General features: G+C 39.0%; 2 protein-coding genes across 4 annotated transcripts in view; both read left to right on the top strand.

The window, feature by feature from the left end:
* Positions 1-5120: 5120 nt before the first annotated feature.
* Positions 5121-15710, top strand: znf384b (zinc finger protein 384 b). Of its 3 annotated transcripts, XM_013910555.1 has the most exons (12): positions 5121-5336; positions 8165-8219; positions 8548-8615; positions 8704-8932; positions 9381-9494; positions 10939-11093; positions 11178-11269; positions 11996-12220; positions 13666-13833; positions 13946-14024; positions 14145-14303; positions 14448-15710. In XM_013910555.1, the coding sequence occupies exons 3-12, from the start codon at positions 8550-8552 to the stop codon at positions 14835-14837; spliced, it is 1677 nt and encodes a 558-aa protein (XP_013766009.1). In that variant the 5' UTR covers positions 5121-5336; positions 8165-8219; positions 8548-8549; the 3' UTR covers positions 14838-15710. The 3 variants fall into 3 exon arrangements, with proteins under 3 accessions (XP_013766009.1, XP_005731922.1, XP_005731924.1); XM_005731865.1 differs by lacking the exon at positions 8165-8219; XM_005731867.1 differs by lacking the exons at positions 8165-8219; positions 11996-12220.
* A 459-nt stretch (positions 15711-16169) lies between these two features.
* gnl1 (guanine nucleotide binding protein-like 1) overlaps positions 16170-19722 on the top strand; it is a 12963-nt gene continuing 9410 nt past the window's right edge. The window contains exons 1-4 of the mRNA XM_005731864.2: positions 16170-16401; positions 17346-17493; positions 18853-18989; positions 19108-19259. Coding sequence (XP_005731921.1) covers positions 16329-16401; positions 17346-17493; positions 18853-18989; positions 19108-19259 — 510 coding nt within the window. The 5' untranslated portion in view covers positions 16170-16328. The remainder of the gene's footprint in view (positions 16402-17345; positions 17494-18852; positions 18990-19107; positions 19260-19722) is intronic.

Here is a 19722-nt window from a genome sequence, read left to right as displayed (position 1 = left end):
TAGATAGATAGATAGATAGATAGATAGATAGATAGATAGATAGATAGATAGATAGATAGATAGATAGATAGATAGATAGATAGATAGATGTTACCAGATATTCACTTTTTAAAAATCATTACATTTTGAAGATTTGTATGCATTTATCCAAAAGCTATGAAAGTTCTTGAAACATTGTCAGGATCTTTACTGTTCTCGTATTATTACAGTGAGCTGCAATGTCTTAATGAGCACAATGATAACAGGTGGCATTGGTTGGCCTGCAGAAGCTGGCAAATTATAGTCTTCCTGGTTCTTTTTTGCCTCCAAATCCCACAGACCTAAAATAGAAATAGGGGCCAGTGGGGCAAATTAGTAATCCAGAGGCCCAGTAGCCCATAACCATTATGGGCCACTGGGCCTGTCCAAGTTGGACCAAGTAAGATGGTATGTCTAGTCCAATTTGGACCCCTGCTGCATGGACCTCTGCAGTATCCACTGAGAGCTGGAGGAGGTCAAGTGCAGATGATTCATTAAAATATTTGCAACATAAAATGGCTAAAGTAAGAGATTAAGTTAAGTGGGAAACATTAAGTGAACAAATGGGTATTTAGAAAAAGACAACAAGTTAGTTTGGAAGTTAACTTTTAAAGCCATAACGCTGGGACTTTAATGAAAAATAATTTGAACTAAAAATTAAAGGCTGTTTCTAAAAACAGTTTTATTTATTTCTACTTTACAGAGCAACAGCTGACACATACTCATTAAAAGTTCTAATATTCACCAAAGTCTAACAGTACAGTCGTCGCCAAAGGTTTTGAGAATGACACAAATACTGGTTTTCACAAAGTTTGCTGCTTCAGTTTTTATAATAGCAATTTCCATATACTCTAGAATGTTATGAAGAGTGATCAGATGAACTGCGAAATCCTTCTTTGCCATGAAAATGAACTTAATCTCAAAAATTCAATTTCGGCTGCATTTCATCATTCAGCATTTCATGCCATAAAAGGACCTGCTGAGATCATTTCAAAACATTTCTCATCAACTCAGGTGAGAATGTTGACGAGCACAAGGCTGGAGCACTGGCTCATTATGTTATGCTGACTGAGTTAGAATAGCAGACTGGATGCATTAAAAGGAGGGTGATGCTTGAAATCGTTGTTCTTCCTATTAAACATGGTTACCTGCAAGGAAACACATGTAGTCATCATTGCGTTGCATAAAAAGGGCTTCACAGGCAAGGATGTTGTTGCTACTAAGACTGCACCTAAATCAACCATTTATCAGATCATCAAGAACTTCAAGGAAAGAGGTTTAATTATTGTGAAGTAGGCTTCAGGGCCCCCAAGAAAGTCCAGCAAGCACCAGGATGGTCTCCTAAAGATGATTCAGCTGCGGTATCAGAGTGCCACCAGTGCAGAGCTTGCTCAGGAATAGTAGGAGTCCATCTGCACGCACAGTGAGGCGAAGACTTTTGGAAGACGGCCTGGTGTCAAGAAGGGAAGCAAAGAAGCCACTTTTCTCAGAAAAAGTCATCAGGGACGAATTGATATTCTGCAAAAAGTACAGCGAGTGGACTGCTGAGGACTGGGGTAAAGTCATTTTCTCTGATGAAGCCCCTTTCTGATTGTTTGGGGCATCTGGAAAAAGGACTGTCCAGAGAAGAAAAGGTGAGCACTACCATCAGTCCTGCCTCATGCCAACAGTAAAGCATCCTGAGACCATTCATTTGTGGGGCTGCTTCTCATCCAAGGCAGTGGGCTCACTCACAATTTTGCCAAAAAACAGCCAAACATCCTCTGAAAGCAACTTCTTCCAACCATCCAAAAACAGTTTGATGAAGAACAATGCCTTTTCCAGCATGATGGATCACCATGTCATAAGGCCAAAGTGATACCTAAGTAGCTCGGGGAACAAATCATCTTGGGTCCATAGCCAGGGAACTCCCCAGACCTCAGTCCAATTGAGAACTTGTGGCCAATCCTCAAGAGGCAGGTGGACAAACAAAAACCCACTAATTCTGACAAACTCCAAGCATTGATTATGCAAGCATTGATTCTTATGAAAGAATGGGTTGCCATCTGTTAGGATTTGGCCCAGAAGTTGATTGACAACATGCCAGAGATCTAAAAACACTCAAGCAGCAAACTTTGTGAAAACTAATATTTGTGTCATTCTCAAAACTGTTGGCTACGACTGGATAAGGCTTTTTTCAAGTAAATACTGTGAGTGTTTCTATTTCTTGCTCTATTTATTGTCTGAAACGCAGTGAAGCCTGCTTAATCATTAAAATTGCCAAAAAGAGCAGTATCGGTCAGATTTTATGGAAATATTAATTGGACAAAACAAGACATTTATGAATGTTATTTTAGCCCCGCTAAACATTTGAATTTATTTATAAGCCAAACTAATCAAATTATAAAACCGGTATGCAATATACTAATTTTCTCTGAGATAACATGTTCCTGTCTGCATGATTAAGAATTACTTACACAATTATTTACTACTGAACCAAATGCTCTTTGAACTTTGCTGACTATTTTTCCACCTACAGGTTGTAATTATGCCTGTTGGAATGTTTTAGAGAAGAACATTTGGCATCGTTCACTGCTAACTGGGGTATAATTTTATTTATAGGGAATCTTACCCGGTGTTGCACGGTAACAGTAAATTTTAAAAAACAAATGTCAATGCAATATTTTAAGCTGTTTTCAGGATGTTACAGAGGCTTGAAGTGACAGATTTTGTATATTTCCCGAAGACATTTCCCCGTGATATTTTGAGGATGCGTTGGGACAACAGATCATAGCCGTTCAGTCTTAAACTCTTGGAAAGTGCTGGTTAGATTTTATCTGGTGATTGCATTCATGGTCCTTAGTTAATGAGCCCTGACCACTTTTGGTGCACAGATAACCATGTTTTTTGTTATTCTAGGAATATATTGTATATACACAGACAGCTCCATATGGTTGCTTACATATTCGTCTAATGAGTGAAACATTCCTGGTTTCAATCCAGGAGACACAGAGACACAAATATCTTTGAGTTTTTGTATGGAAAGGCATTCAGTGTAAAAAATAATCTGCCAAATCAAACACGTGGAGCTACCTGCTGTGGACATCCTTTGTGGATAAAGGCGTAGCCAAAAGTAGCTACACAGTAGTGCACATGGTTATAGGTTTGCGCTTCTTGCTTCACGGCAAGAAGCTCAAACCTGCTGGTCTGCTGGGATCTTGGCGCTTGCATGATCAGTCTGTAACCTATGTGGGTTCTCTCCAGGTTAATTAGTAATTCTAAATTGGCCTTGAATGGGAGAGTGAATCACCATCTTTCCATCTCTGTTAGCCCTGCAATACACAGGCAGTCTGTACTTTTAAAGGTACAGGAGCCTCAGGGAGCTTTGTGGGGTTTCTCACCAGTGCCACTGGGGAGTAACAGTTTTGAGTTTATATGTATATATAGAATTATAATAATTATTATTATTATTATTACTGTTAAAATTCTGTCTTCAAAAACCTAGGAATCATCAAAAGATATATATGTGGGATATATTTTCTTTATTTTTGAATTTATGTATTTTGGACTGTGTCGTGAAATTAACACAACTCATAAAGGGATCACTGTAAATGTTGCTGTATGCACTGGTAAAACTGAACAAATGATCTAAAAAAGTGAATCAAACTGTAAATACACACAGTGCCCTCTTGAAGAGATTTATGGAAGCTTGTTTCAACTGCTGTATTTTCTTTTCTTCTTCTTTTTTGTTTCAGAGCTCAGTTGAAAATTTGTGTTATTATCTAAAAAATAATTTTAAAAAACCCCTGATAAATCAGTGCTTCCATGAGATTCCTCCAATAACCGTTTATCAAAACTGCGCTGTCAAGATTGCTTAAATGACCACAGATTTCTTTAAAGCTCTCTTAATACTGAGAGAGCATCCAGGTGTACCAGACCTCTTCCCAAAAAAACTCAGTTGGTTCATTTTAAAAACATGTTTATAAACCTTTTACTAATGAAACATCCCTCTGGTAACATTTCAATTCAATTCCATTTTATTTATGTATCTTCAAATCATATCAGCAGTCATCTCAGGGGGCTTTATATTGTTGGATAAAGACCCTAAAATAATACAGAGAAAACCTCAACAATCAGATGATGCCCTTTAAACACGCACTTTGTGAAAGTGGAAAAACTCTCTTTTAACAGGAAGAAATCTATAGCATGACCAGGCTCAGGGAGGTGCACCCGTCTGCCTCGATCAATTGGGAGTGAAAAAAAGACACACTTTGAAAGAGAGACAGAAATTAATAAAAACAAATGATTAAATGCGGGGGTTTTAAGTGCCACTAGCAATGTTATAGCAATGTTATTGATAAATATTTCAGAAAGGTAATAATTTGGAAGAATAATTTTAGGGAATATTACCTTTAAAAATAACCTTTTGGGAACAAAAAGTTTTGGCGTTATGGACAGTGATAATATAGCTATTTAAATGTTTGCTGCTGCTGTCTTGGCCAGATCTCTCCTGAAAATTGCCTTTTTTTAATGTCAGCGACTCTTACCTGGATACACAAAGGATAAATGAATGTCTCTTTGTCATCTCTCATGTTCCGTCTGGCTCAAAAGGAGTTGATATCATTCATGAGAGATATGTTTGACAGATTATAGGCCAACAACTCATTTACAACAGTTTAAATACCAGAAATTACTTTTTGTCAGGAGATCCCTTTTTGCACGACACCGGTTCTGGTCCCCAGGAAGAGTGACAAAGTAAAGTAATCATGTGTGTATATTGTTTAATAATGGAACAAAGTCATTTGAGTCTAGTGCCTCACAAAAAAAAAAAAAAAACATTAATTGGGCAGACCGGTTATGGCCCGCGGGCCAAGTGTTGGACACCCCTGACAGTACTGACTTAATTTACATTTCTGACCACAAGTAAACGCACCACTGGGGACTTATTCACTTGGTAAGTAAAAGCTGGCATGCGATACAGTGAAATAATTATTTATTTGTTTATTTTACTGCTACCACTTCTACCACTCAAAAAAACACGACCAGCTGATCGCGGACTTTTTAGATTTTTTAAATTAACTGCCTGACAGAAAGCGGAAGTGACGTCACTGCACACGCTTCTTTTGTCTGACGACCTTATCAGGAGGAAGTGAAGCTCAGACGAAGCGACTGGCTCACCGGAGGGAAAAAAACGAAAAAAAAAGAGAGCGAGAGAAAAAAAAGAGGAGGAGGGGGGGAAACTTCACAGATTCACTGGAATTTGGACAGATTTGGAAACTGTGTCCAAACTATCCCGGCCTGCTGGAGCTTCGCGGAGGAAAGCGGAGTCGTCAGCTCCGGTAAACGCCACTCTTCTCCACGCAGTCGGTAGTAAATTTTGATAGATTCGGTCGACTCTGCTGCCGCCTCTCCACCCGTCCCCACAGCCGGAAGTCTGTGAGGATGGTCTATTTTTTTTTTCTTCGCTTCAGTTTTTTTTATGCTTTTGGTTTTTTTCATTGCTTTGCGTTTATTTTTTCCCGAGCGGGAAGGCAGCACAGGCTCACACTGTGTGTCTGCTAAATGTATGTTAATCAGCACGTCGGGCCTGAATAACTGCAGGATGCACGGAGGCCAAATGGAGACCTGCTGTAGATATGCGCCTTACATTGTTCCGATATGTGGCGTTTTATGAAAGTTCATGTTTTTGTAGTTCTTTTAGGTCTACTTTATTCCGCAGAGCAAACTTAAAGCTAAGTAGCTGGATGTGGATCCCTTTTAATGCCGCTAAATACTGACATATAGGAAAGCGGGCAGGAAAGTTTAACCTCATATTATTTAATAGTGCTTTTTAACACATCTGGACGCTTAATCAGAGCTGCAGTTATGGAATCACAGCTGTATGGAGCCAAACACTTGCACCCAGACAAGGCTGTAATAGGCAACCAAACTAAAAACTAAAAGTGGGTGTGACAATACATGTTAGTTACACGGAAATAATAAAAAGTAACACAAATTCTCAACAAAACAAAAAAGAAAAACTAAACTAAACAGTATTTCATATATTCCTTAATAATCTGAGTGCAATAGGAAATATAAGTTACAAGTCTTCACTTTTAGTCTTTTCTGATACGTTTTAATTGTGAACACATTCAGTATGTGGGATATCTGTGCACACGTTTAGTCGAGTGTTTTTATTGATCCGAGCTTCTAAAATTCTCCCTTGTACAAACATCCCTTGTATTCTAATAGATAAAAACATTACTAAACATTTTCCAACAAAAGAAACTAAAATGTAACCAGCAAACTTAATATGGAAATTAATGAACAATAAGACAACAAACAATTAAGACAAAAGTAAAAGCTAATTGAAATATCTCTAACGACTCATCCATGAGACCAACATGCTAGTTTTGCTTTTCTTATCATATAAATGTACCAACTCTCTCAAAAATCTATTACATTAATCTGACAAAAAAAGTAGTTTCTGAATTATTGACATCTCTTAAAATCCCCCCAGTATAGCCTCTGTAATATCATGAAAACAGTGATGCGGTACAATTTTGTTTTCTTTTAAGTTAGAAAAATTGGGTGATACCCACATGTTCATGGATTGTCTTATATGTTAAAGATCCTGGAGAAACAATGTAATATCAAGCTGATAAACAGTGTATTACAGTACCATCTATATTACTCATAGACAGCAGTATCTCGCACTGGTTCAGACCTGAACCTAAAGAAAATTGTATTAAATGACGCTTAATTAAACATTAATGCTTATGAAGTGAAACTTTTAAATCAACAGAGACTCTTTTGGGATTTTTAGTCTGAGCAACAGCACATTTTCTTCTGCGACATAATTATCTCATTAATTAAGAAAAACAGAATCTTTCTCCCCCTTTCTACTTTTCCCTTTTAAACTGTATCTGTAGCAATAACATGTCACAGGAATGAGCCTAGTGCTTCCCCAAGAGACCCACACCTTCAGGGACCCTTTAAAAAACCTCCACCCTCACACTGGGGAGTTAGTGTCTAGTAATTTGATTAACTGGGTCTTTTATTTAGTGCCCACAAAAGTTTTTGCCAGAGCCAAAAGAAAACAAACAGTGGGAGTGCATGTATTTCTACTCAGTAATATACAAAGCTCTTAACTGTATTTTTTTTTTCTTGAACTGGAAAACACCCTGTCAACCAGGTTTTCTTACAGTCTAAATATTTCGTATCACAAAGGAAAAAAAGCAGAAGTGTAAGTTATAAACTTCACATTGGCCTCATTCAGGGCTGATTTTGACCCTGGGGCCATATCAGCATAGTTAAAGTAACCACAGTGCTTCACACAGGATAAGTGAATCAAACCTGGTTACAGGTGAGAATAAAACAAACAAACAAACAAAAAAGTGTCACCACAGTGTTAGAACCTGCATCGTGCCGTTAAACAACCCCTCAGACTCTTTGCAGTCATTTGCTGTGAGTTTCTTTAAAATAATTTCGCCTCCTATTGATTTTTGGAGGATTGTTTTGTTTTGCTTTTAGCAGCCAGAATTACATGAATTTCATTTCTCTACTTTAGTTTCAATGTCCTGGTTTGGCTTGTTGGTACACTGAGGTTAGAAGTGAAACAGTCTTTGCTTTTTATTCTAAAACATGTCACAACAACATGTGCTGCGTCAACACACTTTGTCTGCTTTACACCCGCCCCTACGGTGAAGCGACTGATATGGCGAGGCTCTTTAGGTCCAACCTTATTACCTGATCCCCATCTCGAAGAATGTCAAGATTCAGATTTGTGGTTTTCATTATTTCTCTTGGTTTTGCTAACAAGGTGTATGTTCTCAAATTAATTGGTGCTCTGCAGTGTGCAGTCAGCACTCAGGAAGCCATGTCATATTTTAGGAATAAGGTGCACAAATGAACTGAGAGGGTTGACAAACCATTACTACTTTTTGTTAGGAGGCCCGGAGGCCTCCTAACAGGAAATCCTTGTAGTGGGTGAGCCCTTAAAACAGTAATGCATTGATCTGGTATTTGTCTTGTCATTGATCTGCAGGAGAATAATGTAGTACATGCTCTTTGGTGTGGGAAACATTTCATTAAGGTCTTTCTCATTAGACATAGAAACACACTGCATGAGCATTTTCACTACAATTTTTAATTACTCTAGTAGAAATGTCTTCTCTTTTTTTTTTAGTCCTAATGTACACAAGCAGCTGTGAGGGAAACAGGCTCCACTGCCACTTCATTAGGTACACCTAACTCAAACCAATGCTTTTTTTTTATTATTAATAAGCTATCCAGTGACTCGTAAAGCTAAAAAAATTAATTTTCTGTTAAAATAGTTTTATCGATGGGTCCTCCCTCCTACTTTGAGTGTTTTAATGTTAGACTAAATGTCATATGGCACAATGCATGTAGCATTATTGCAAATGTCAGCTTCCAAATCAACTCTAAAGTTAGACTTTATGTTTTATATATAAGATACATTTAGCTCATTTTAATAAATAATAATACATTCTAGTGTTGGCCAGCTGTGATGGAAAGTTTTTAAATCTTGCTGCTTTTGTGTCGTTGCAGAAATGATGGAAGACTCTCATTTTAATTCATCATATTTCTGGTCCCCAGTCCCGACTATGCCCGGACAGGTTAGGCTACAAAATAATTTACTGTTCAATCAGTTGATGACGGGGAGAGAATGTTTCCGTCAAAGAAAAATCTCCTTTCTCCTGACAGATTGAGAATGCCATGTTCCTAAACAAAGTAAAAGAGCAACAGGAAAAAAGCGCTTCCTTCTCTGCTTCCCCTGCATCTCACTACCAGACGGCTCTTCTCACCATCCCCACGCCTGGGGCCAAGACAGATGGAGGAGGCCAGGCTGGTAGTGTGGCGCACCTCCACCCTCCGCACAGCACCCAGAACATCACAGTGTTGCCTGTCCCCTCCACAGGCATCATGACAGCAGGTGGGCTTGTTTCTGTGTTTAGAAACCTTTAAGCGTCTCTTTCTCAGTTTTGAGGTTGAAAGACTTAACATATTTGGGGATTGAGTTAAAAACACTGAAACACCAAATATTAAGGCCGTATTTAGATCCCATACCTTCAGTTTTTGAAGTATAATGTAACAGCAGTGTGTTAAATTATTTAGGTTATGAGAACAAACTTTGTAAATAGAGAAAATGGGAGTAAAATGAACAATTAATTCAAGGTTTTCCTCAACTGAGACAACTTTAGCGCTGTATTACAAACATTCTGCTTTGTAGTGCTATTGTTACACTTGGAGATGTAGATTATAGTTTTTAAAAAATGCCTTTGGCAACATGTTCTTGAAGCTGTAAATTGAATTCCTCAACCTCAGTGACACTGCTCATCTTAGACAATTTCTCATCTCTGCTCTTGTCTCTTTCTCTGCAGCTGGTCTGGTGATCACGACTCCTCAGGGAACTCTAGTCTCTCCAACCTCCTCTCAGTCGTTTGTGTCCGGCCATCCAGCAACAACCATGATTGTTTCAGCACTCCATTCTTCAGGTGAACAGCATGTTATTATACACACATACTGGCTAACTTGTTTCTAAGTACAATATTGTTACTATGTAAATGATTAAAACTTATATGGGTGGATCAAACAGTGTTATAGATTTACTACGATTCAGAACTCAGGGTATTGTGTAAAGCCTGGTTTATGGTCACCTTATTGGTTTTGGTATGTGTCGACTGTGACGCCGCTGCAGCCCCATGGCTGTTACTTACTGGCGCTTCAGTGTGCACTGAACTCGCTGAAGTCCTCTCCTAGATAATAGGTGCAGCAACTTTTCATCAGTGCTGGTACATGAGTAGAAGAATTAGAAAGAAGAAGCTAAGAATTCATAGAGATTTCTCCAGAAAGTCTCATTTTGAAGGTGTTGCTGCAGCTCCTTCTTTGTAATCTGAGAATGTCTGAGCTTCAGTATATATCATTGAGACCAGCACAGTCGTATATATGTATGTACAGTATATATATGTATGTCGATGGGTGCGCTAAAGGCCCATTCTCTTCTGAGCTACCAAATGAAGTTTTGTTGTGTGAACACGTGATGACAATAAAGGATTCTTATTCTTGTGTCTTCATAGCTTCTCAGCAATGCTGTGCACACTGGGTTACAAAAGTTGTCAGGTGCACGACACACTGAAACAACACTTAACATGGTTTGTGCTTTTAGCACTTTCATGAGGGCTACTATAATGAGCATAAACCAGGTTTAATGTGACTAATCACTGACTGAATCCCTCATCTGTGGAATATTTTGGCTTTTGGGGGGCATTCATATGTTCTCTTATGGAGTTATTGAGACTATAAAAGAAAATTCTTGCACTAAAAACTCAGGAGACAAAAATGTCTGAAGCATTTAATGATGACTTGATTACCTGGAACATGATCAAACCTGACTGAGAGTCTTTCTTGCAGTGCTAAGTTAGACTTTGTTCAGGCTATTCGTAAATTACATCTCTGAGCTATGAACACATCTGTGTCCTTGTCCACAAAGCACAGAGTGATCTGATGAGTAACAAAACCAGATTATTTTATTACCAAGCCTGTGTCAGTGACTTATGGTTCTGTCTTTTTAAGTAAATTTATGTCTTCGAGTACAATAGATGCTGTTTGAAACTGTTAATAAATTATTGGTGTCTTTGCTTTTAGAAAACAAACATAAATACAGATTTTCAGTATGAAAAGTGCCCATATTTATAAAAGAAGCACATCAATTTTGATCATGTGTCTGATGCTGTCCAAATGTATTCACATGTCGATTATACTGAAACACATTAGACTTCCTTCAGCATCTTCTGGTTTTCAGTTTGATGTCAATGCACCTACAGACCATTATGTAGATGGTATTTAAATATGGGATGGAATTATTACAAACTTGTTCCATCTTCTGCTTTCAAAACTCTGTTCCATCATCTTAACCTGTGACTGTCGATCTTCTCATAGACAAAAAAGAAGCGGACGGGAATCCACATGTGGTTGTGATGCCAGCGCCCTCCAAACGAGGGAGAAAGAAGAAGACCACAGTGTCTCGGGTTGGTCCTCTGGGCATGCCGGGAAATGAAACTGTAATACTGGCTCATCTGACGCCAGGTGGCCAGGTAAGAGAACAGCTACAGATGTGAAAAAGGAAGCGTGATGCAACGAACTGCTCATTAAATCGATTTTAATTTTATTATCAATAGGTGACAACTTTGCAGCATCATGCTAGAGATCCATATGATCTCTCAAATGAAGACGAGGACCATGCCTCGAAAGATAGCACGAAAACATACAGGTATTTATTTATTTATTTAATGTTTTTAAATACTTGCTGCTCATCTCCATTTGTTCTTGCTCTGGCTGTGAAATATGCATACATCTGTTTCTCTGTTCACTTCTGGAAATTAGCATTGAGATTTTCAGCTTTTGTAGATGACCTTGGCAGTGCTGGATATTAGCGTCTGACACGCCGACTCCTCAGACAAACACTCTTCACTGCATGTTGTGGCTGAACACACCGGCTTTGTGATGGATGCTTAATTCTTTACTAAAAATGTATTTGAGAAAACAAATACATGCTTTGTAGATGCTCTCTCCGTCTGCACACACTGGACACAAACCTGTCTTCTACTCTCCCCTTTGTCCTTATATAGCATGCTCTTTGAGCTGTGATCTCACTTCTGTGTCCTTCTCTTCCTCTTTTTTTATAGTACCTGTGTACCTTTCCTCCTCAGTTTTCACTGATTTCTCCCTTGACATTTCACTGTGTTGTCTGGTTGTGTCGTCTTTATTTGATTTAACCCACCTTTGTCTTCATTGATTTTTTTTTCTTTTTTTTTCTTTTCATTTTCTGTGATATCTTATTTCTCTCTGTGGGTCATTGCTCCATTACCCTGTCTCCTAATCTTCTTCTGTCCCATCTTCTCTCTTTTTTTTTCTCCTCCTCTTGTACATCTCCCTCTTCTTCCTCCTCCTTGTACTTCTATCCCGTCCTTCCATTTCTCTGTCTCTACGCCTGTAGGTGCCGGATGTGTGCGGCGACCTTCTTCAGTAAGTCTGACATGCAGATCCACTCCAAGTCGCACACAGAGGCCAAACCTCACAAGTGTCCTCACTGCGCCAAGTCATTCGCCAACTCCAGCTACCTGGCCCAGCACATCCGCATCCACAGTGGGGCCAAGCCTTACACCTGCTCCTACTGCCAGAAATCTTTCAGGCAGCTCAGTCACTTACAGCAGCACTCACGGTACTACAGACCCCCCAACCCCATTACCCACCCATACCATATACCCTGTTCTCTTAACTTGTCCTGCTAAGACCCCTCCTATGTTCTTCTCCATCCTGGTGAAGACAGTGAAGTGCAGACCATATTACGTTGCCTTGTGGATGTTGGCTCGCATGTTGCCAGTTCCATCCAGTGACCTTTTCAGCATATTAAAATTCAGATGACACCTTTGAAGTCTGGCCTTTGGCCGTAAATTTTTTTTCTTTTGTTTTTTTTTCCCCTGCCTTTGTTTCTGTCTTTGCTGTGTTTGTGCAGGTCTTGCTCCTTTTTGCACTGCACCTTCTGTCCTTCTGTCTGCATGTGCTGTCATGTCTTCCGACACTGCTTCTTCCATAAACACACATACATATTTCAAATCTTTCAAAGTAAACTTCTAAAAAATAAAGTTGACAGTATTGTTGCTCTTTACCATTGTACAGCCCTTTGTGTTATTGATTTGATGGTTCATATCTTTGTCAGTGCTTTTCTCATCTTCAACACTCAATAGTGATGTTCTGCCATGCTTTGCTTTCATGCTCTGTTATCCTGTTTGTTTTATCCTTTTTGGGGGGCTGTGCTCGTATCAATTTTCCATCATTTCGGGAAGCATGATAAACTGATACATTTGTAAAACGTGTATTTATTATTTTATTGTTTTAAAGGGGACCTGTTATGCTTTTTTTTATTTTCTGGCATATGTATACCATTAAAATGCTGGATTTTCATATTAAACAAGTGAGTGTAAGGTAATTTCTATGAGGCAAAAACACAGCTTTTAGACTGTTCTCTTAGTTGTAGATACTTTGTTCAACTCTTAGCTCTGTATGATATCAGTGAGAGTCAATATCCATAAAGTGGTCACCTCAGGGACACAGCTCTGGCTAGGAGCATAGATTCCCCACCCACCTGCTGTTCAGACCTCCTGTCTGATGGAGAAAATTGACTGAAGGGGAGAGAGAAGGAGATAAAACGACTTGTTTCAGACAGCTGAGGGGCTGCATCAAGGGGCTGCATCAGACCTGTAAGGCTTGAAAAGCTACTCATGTTAAATTCAGTATTAGCTAAAAATTACATAACATAATGGGTCCCCTTTAATATAATCTCTTGTGTTTAAATCTTAAGCATCTAATCGAGTTGGTCCAGACAGATAAAATTGTTAAATTTGTTGGATGTTTGTGTGAATTTTGTAATTACTGCTGGCCGTAATCAGTAAAGCGTATTTTGTTGGGGTGTTTTCTTCAGAATTTCCAAATGTTTCATTGCTCTGTGCTTCATCGCCGCAAGCTTTAATTTCCTTGTGTGAGATGTTTTTCCCTGAAATGATAAATTAAGAGGATTATCTTAAAATGAGGCTTTTTTTGTCTTCAGTTTATCCTTACAGTCCTGTTTTCATTTCTCTCTTTTACCATCTTATCTGCTCTCATCAGGAACCACACAGATGCAAAGCCCCACAAGTGTCCCCATTGTACCAAGTCATTTGCCAACTCTAGTTACCTGGCCCAACATATCCGCATCCACACCGGAGTGAAACCCTACACCTGTTCCTACTGCGAAAAGTCCTTCAGACAGCTGAGTCACCTTCAGCAGCACAGCAGGTAAATCACCCACTGGTCTAGGGTTTCTCATCTCCTTGCGGTCAGGTTAGGTCACCCTGAAAGTGATAGGCGCCCGTGTTTGTACATGTGTGTGTTTTTGTGTTTTATTCAGGATTCATACCGGAGATCGGCCATACAAGTGCAGTCACCCAGGCTGTGAGAAATCCTTCACGCAACTCTCAAATTTACAGGTGTGAATGAGTTTGGTTCTGTTCTTATGCATGGAGTGTTTGGGTATTAACTAACTCTCAAAACATTTCACTGTATTGTTATGCCTTTTTTTTCCCACCAATAACAATTTTTTCCCCTAGTCTCACCGGCGTCAACACAACAAAGACAAGCCTTACAAGTGCCCGAACTGCAATAAAGGATACATAGATGCAGCGAGCCTGGAGGTGCACATGTCCACACACACTGTCAAACATGCCCGGATCTACTCGTGTGGTCTCTGCAACCGCACTTACACTTCAGTAAGACAAATGTCCATTTCTGAAGAGCATTACTACATGCAACACTATGAATCGCCTCACTGGCATCAGACACCTGGCAGCTACTTTACACCGTGTAGTCATGTCTCCACTGTTTCCCCTCTACCTATCCTCCCTTCATCTCAGGAGACGTATCTGGTGAAACACATGGAGAAACACAACCCAGAGCAGTTGACTGCATCAGCAGTCATGGCAGCACAGCCGGCACAACAGAACCAAAGCCAGGCCCAGGGCCAGGCTGGAGCTCAGAGCCGGGTAGAGAGTGCAGATGGAGCATCGAGCCGACCTGGAGGAGCTGGGAGTGGAGCGGCGGGCAGGGGCCAGCAAGGACAGAGCCAGAGCAACTACCCTCAGACAGAATCCATCTCCTGTCCGTTTGACCTCCATCAATATAAGACGGTGTCTGCCAACGACATCCAGTACAAGTCAGTCAGTGTGGCGGACATTAGTACCCACAAGGACCTCTGTCTCACTGTGTCAGCATCCACCATCCAAGTGGAGCATCTCAACTCTTAGAGAAGATGAAAGGAGAGAGAGTGGGAGGTTGGCAAGCTAAAATTCATTCATAATAACAAGAGATGGAGGATGAAGAGTGGAAAAATTAAAGCAATACTAAGATGATGCAGAAACTTTGGAACAAATGACTGTGCCTGAATGATTTTTTTGAGGCAGACAGGAGAAACGATACCATGACACAATAAACTGAAGACTATAATTTTAGTTTTATTTTTTTAAGTTTTATCTTTTTTTTTTTTTCTTGCCTTGTTTGATTTGTTTGCTTAGCTGTCCAGTCTGACGTGCATGTGAAGGCTGCAATAAAGTATGTTTCAGTCCATCACAGTGATGGTTTTATAATAGGAAGCATCTAAGAGATACTTCACTTTACTATTAACACCTCCTGCTCTTCCCTACAGATACAACTGTGGCCATCTCAAGTTATTGACTTTCTTTTATTGAAATTAGTAGTTGACTACGGAAGTATTTTTTTATACTTTCATACAGAAACTTTCAGTTTTTACATCAACGTTATTAACTCTGCGAAGTTATAACAACGGATGCTTGTGATCCTTTTTTTCTGGAAAGAAAAAATAGCAATCACATATATAAAGTTATATCCTACCAGTTTATAAAGTATGATTGCGTGCTTAAAGGTTATGGTAAAACACATAATGTATTTAAATCGATTTGCAGGCCTTCACATAACCTTTGAGAAAGAGTGATGAGCCTGTTCATGTAATCCAGTTGTACTGCTTTGTATGTATGTCCTGAAAGTAGTGTTATTCAAATGTGCTTCTGCTATTATACTTCCATAGTAACAACATTTATAACACTTATTCATAGACATAATGACTCATGAGATTTTTTTCTGCTTATAATAAAAATAAAACCCTCTAAGTGATTACTTCTTTTTAATTTTTTTCTACTTTATTACCTTTTAAATTATTTTCATATGTGCTGTAATTGCTTTATGGGGGAACTTTAACTTTTTATCCTTTTTCCCCCAATTCCTTTCACATAGTCTTTATTTTTCTTAAAAAATAAATAAACACATTTATGTTGTTTATTTTATGACAATCATGCCCGTGGATCAGGTATATTTGCTGGAATGTGCAATTTCGCGAGGTGTTTACAAAAGTGGACTGTACCATAAGAGCACAGGGGTGTCGTGATCAATTTCTCGGATATTTTCAGATTATATTTCTACGTAATGATACACAGAGTAAAGATGTTTAATCGTTTGAAGTGTAATCGTAAAATGAGATTTAAATAAAGCCCCACAAATGCACAAAATGATCGGTTTTCCAACACCTAAAATTGGTTTCTTCCGTCATTCTCCGCAGTCTGCAGTGGATATGGCGTCACTGAAAAGTGTACGAGTCGAGAAACTTCATCCATGTAAATAACGCCAATAAGAAAGCTGTGTGAGAAGCTTTACGCAGCAAAACATACTGCATAGCTTTCTTTATATATAAATATATTAATCGTTTTGTTTGTTTTTTTTAAACTATGCCCCGGAAAAAGCCATTTAGCAACAAACAAAAGAAGAAACAGCTACAAGTCAAACGGGAGAGAAAGAGAGGTAACAGTATTTTGCCGTTAGCATGCTAGGCTTAGCAGTTTGCTAACGGTCCGTGCTCCATTGCTGAGTTTAACTGCAATGACTCTTTGTGTCTACATGTTGTCGGGGGTTCTTAAGTTGATTATCAAATCACTCATTTAGCCCGTAAATCGAGGCCAGTGCTCGTTTCAGCTAGCAGTCATAAGAAGCAGTGTGGTATAACTTTGCCTTCGGAGTGGGCAAGTACGTGAAAATTAGCGCACAGACTTGCGTTAAATGTGTTAAATAATGCAAAGTCGTGTGTTTTTTGTTTAGCCATAGAAACTACTAGAGACAGAGCCACTTTAACAGAGGTCTTGGACCGTGGTGCTATCAATAGGTCAATTTATTACCACTAATAGCATGCTGGGTTTAAGATTTTCCATGTGCTGTCTATGTTTCAAGTAATAATAAGTCGGCGTGACAAGTAACGTGATTTAGTATCCATCAAGGACGCCATAAAATGTGACATAACTTGTCAAAACTAGGCATGTTCCAACTAGGCGCTTCCTGAAAAATCCTGCCTTTCCTTTAGGTGTTGCTGAGTCCACTTAAAGCGTGATTAACAAGAAAAGTATTAGTTTTCATAGCAATGTTTATACTCAAGTGCTTACTGTAACCAATAAACCCTTTAAGACATGCACTGAAAGTCTTTTCTACCAAGGTCAGGTCATCCACACAGGGCAGTCAATGAATTCTGCAGTGCAGGACAACATTATGGATTTATTGTACCCTCCATTAAATAATCAAGAGGTCAGGATAGTTGAATGTGAATTTCATAAACATTATCATGTTCCAATTAATTTATGCCTGGAAGCATTTAACATTTCCACCAAAATGAACCAATAAACCTGTTAATAAGCACAGTATTTAAGCAGCAGATAAGTTAAAAGAAAATTTCTTGGTATTGGTTTGTGATCTTCCAGGTGACACAGGCTCTGGGCCAAGCAGTCGCAATGCCAGTGTGGAGCGAGGAGGAGAGCGGCAGTCAGATACCTCAGACAGCGAGACCACTGATATTAGAAGAATAAATCAGCAGCCCTTCAACAGAGAAGGACGATATGACCCTAACAGGTGAGTTGTAAGAGTACAGCACTGTAAATGATTTCAGATTCTTGTTCTGTAAAACTGAGCGAAATCCAACAGCCTGTGCTTGAAGTCGCACATAAAAAAAGATGCTTAAGTAGGAAGCAGCTGCATTTTGATAACTAATTGGAGGTTTAGAAGATCATGCAGAAAATAATATAAATTCACATGTGTTGAATTTTACAAAAATAATGTAATTTGTGTTGGACATGATTTGCAGTCAAAATGTAATTAACGCTTATAATTTCATTCCAGTTATAAAAATAAAAATTCTACAACACTTAGAAGAATACAACAATAAGAAGGGTTTTTAATTTCACGATTTTAACTGCTGGACACAAACTGTCTCATGCTTCAAGTCCATTCTTAATATTCACTGTAGAATTGAAGCTTTAACACCCCCTTTTTATGCTGATTACTCAATCGGGATCAGTTTCCAGGTCAAATGGTCAGTAAACAAAGAGAAAATTCAGATTGTTGAATTTGTTGCCTTTACGTAAAAACACATCAAAAGTATTTAAAAGCCACTGACACTCAGCAGAAGCTGTTCAGTCATGGAAGCCCATGTCACGAAGCCCCTCATACACATTTATGCCAGAGGAGGTTTTGAACACTGCAGTTAATGGGTCAGCAGAACGTCGGTGACTTTTACGCACTCAGCACTAAGCGAGCCCATTCTGTTACTTTACTTTGTCTGCCACTTTGTGGCTTAGTTGCCGTGGTTCCTAAACCCTTTCACTTTGCAATAATACCACCTACAGTTGATTGTGGAATATCTAGGAGGGAAGAAATTTCCCAGACTGACTTGTTGTAATGGTGGCATCCTTTATGGTACTATGCTCGAATTCGTTGAGCCCTTTATAACAACATATTCTCTTAAAAATGTTCGTAAAGATGGACTACATGGTTTGGTGATCAATTTGCCTGTACTGAAAACACCTTAATTCAAAATTAAGAGGTGTGCCCAATACTTTTGTCCATACAGTCTTTTTCTTTGTTTAATTTTTTAAATTATTATAAATATCCAACAGTAAATATACAACAAATTAGAAAGTGAAGATACCACAAGAGAGAAGGGAAAAAGGAAAGAAGTAGAGAGTGATCTTCTAATCCTAAATTAGGTTAAAATAAATTAGGTCTGTAGGACGTTACATAGTTGACCTGTTTTTTTCCCCCAGTATAAATCAATGCTCATATAATGTATTTGTAAATAATGTGGTTCAACCTTTCAAATGTAGGAAAAAGAAGAAGGCACATTTTTCACTGGATAGGGGCTTTCATCATTAATTTGTCATAACAGCAGACAGTCATACAAAGGATCAACAAGGGGGTTTTCTCATTTTTTAGGTTCCGACTGCACTTTGAGAAAGAGGGTAAAGAGGAAGTGGAGAAGAGGAAGAAGCTGGCCAGGGAAAAGGTGCTGCAGCAAGTCTCGGACAAAGAACTTGAGGTTGACATCAATGACATCTACCCCTCAGAGAAAGGTCTGATTCATTTTGGTGTTAATCCTTTCTTCATCCTAAAATAAACCAAACGTGAGCAGAGTAGGCTAATGGAGTGGGTCACTGCTTGACGCACTAACACTTGATTATTCACTGCCAGGGCTTGGTTTCCCACGACGGCCGTCCTGGAATTATGAGATGACACGGGAGAGCCTGCTGAGGAAAGAGGAGAAATCGTACAGAGACTACCTGGATGACTTGCACTCCAGAAACCCACCTGGCTCTCTCAGCCACTTTGAGCACAATCTGGAGGTAACTAAGTAAAGGAGTTTGTTTTTACTGTAGAAGTGCCACTGCACAATAATGAACTGTAAAAAGTTTTGATATTTATGGGGGTTTTTTCACCAGCATTTGTGGTGAGTTTTGCAGGTCAAATTCTGTTTTAAAAGTTCCAGGAGTGCATTTGCTGCCTAAACTAACTCAGGCTGAAGTGCTGATTTTTAGGAGAACCTTTGTACTATGAAGTTGCTTTTATTGTCGCTGAGCACTTAATCAGATGTTAATCTCAATTATTATGGCTTCCGATGATTATGAAAGCAAAATAATGGGCATAGAAAACAACTTTGTGCACTTTCACCCCTACGTAAAAGCTCAAACTCATGCACTTTTTACTGTAGCTGGAGCCAAGGCAATTAAAAGAGAGCTAGTTAATTTAGTTACCAGGATCTATCTAAAAGAAGTAAATATCTCTGTAGGTGAAACTGTGGAAGGATTA

Source organism: Pundamilia nyererei, unplaced genomic scaffold (genome assembly GCF_000239375.1).
Source record: "Pundamilia nyererei isolate P.nyererei 1_Seehausen unplaced genomic scaffold, PunNye1.0 scaffold00045, whole genome shotgun sequence".
In the NCBI taxonomy this organism is placed as follows: Eukaryota; Metazoa; Chordata; class Actinopteri; order Cichliformes; family Cichlidae; genus Pundamilia; species Pundamilia nyererei.
The sequence above is the reverse complement of the archived record's forward strand: the minus strand, read 5'-3'. Positions and strand labels throughout refer to the sequence as shown.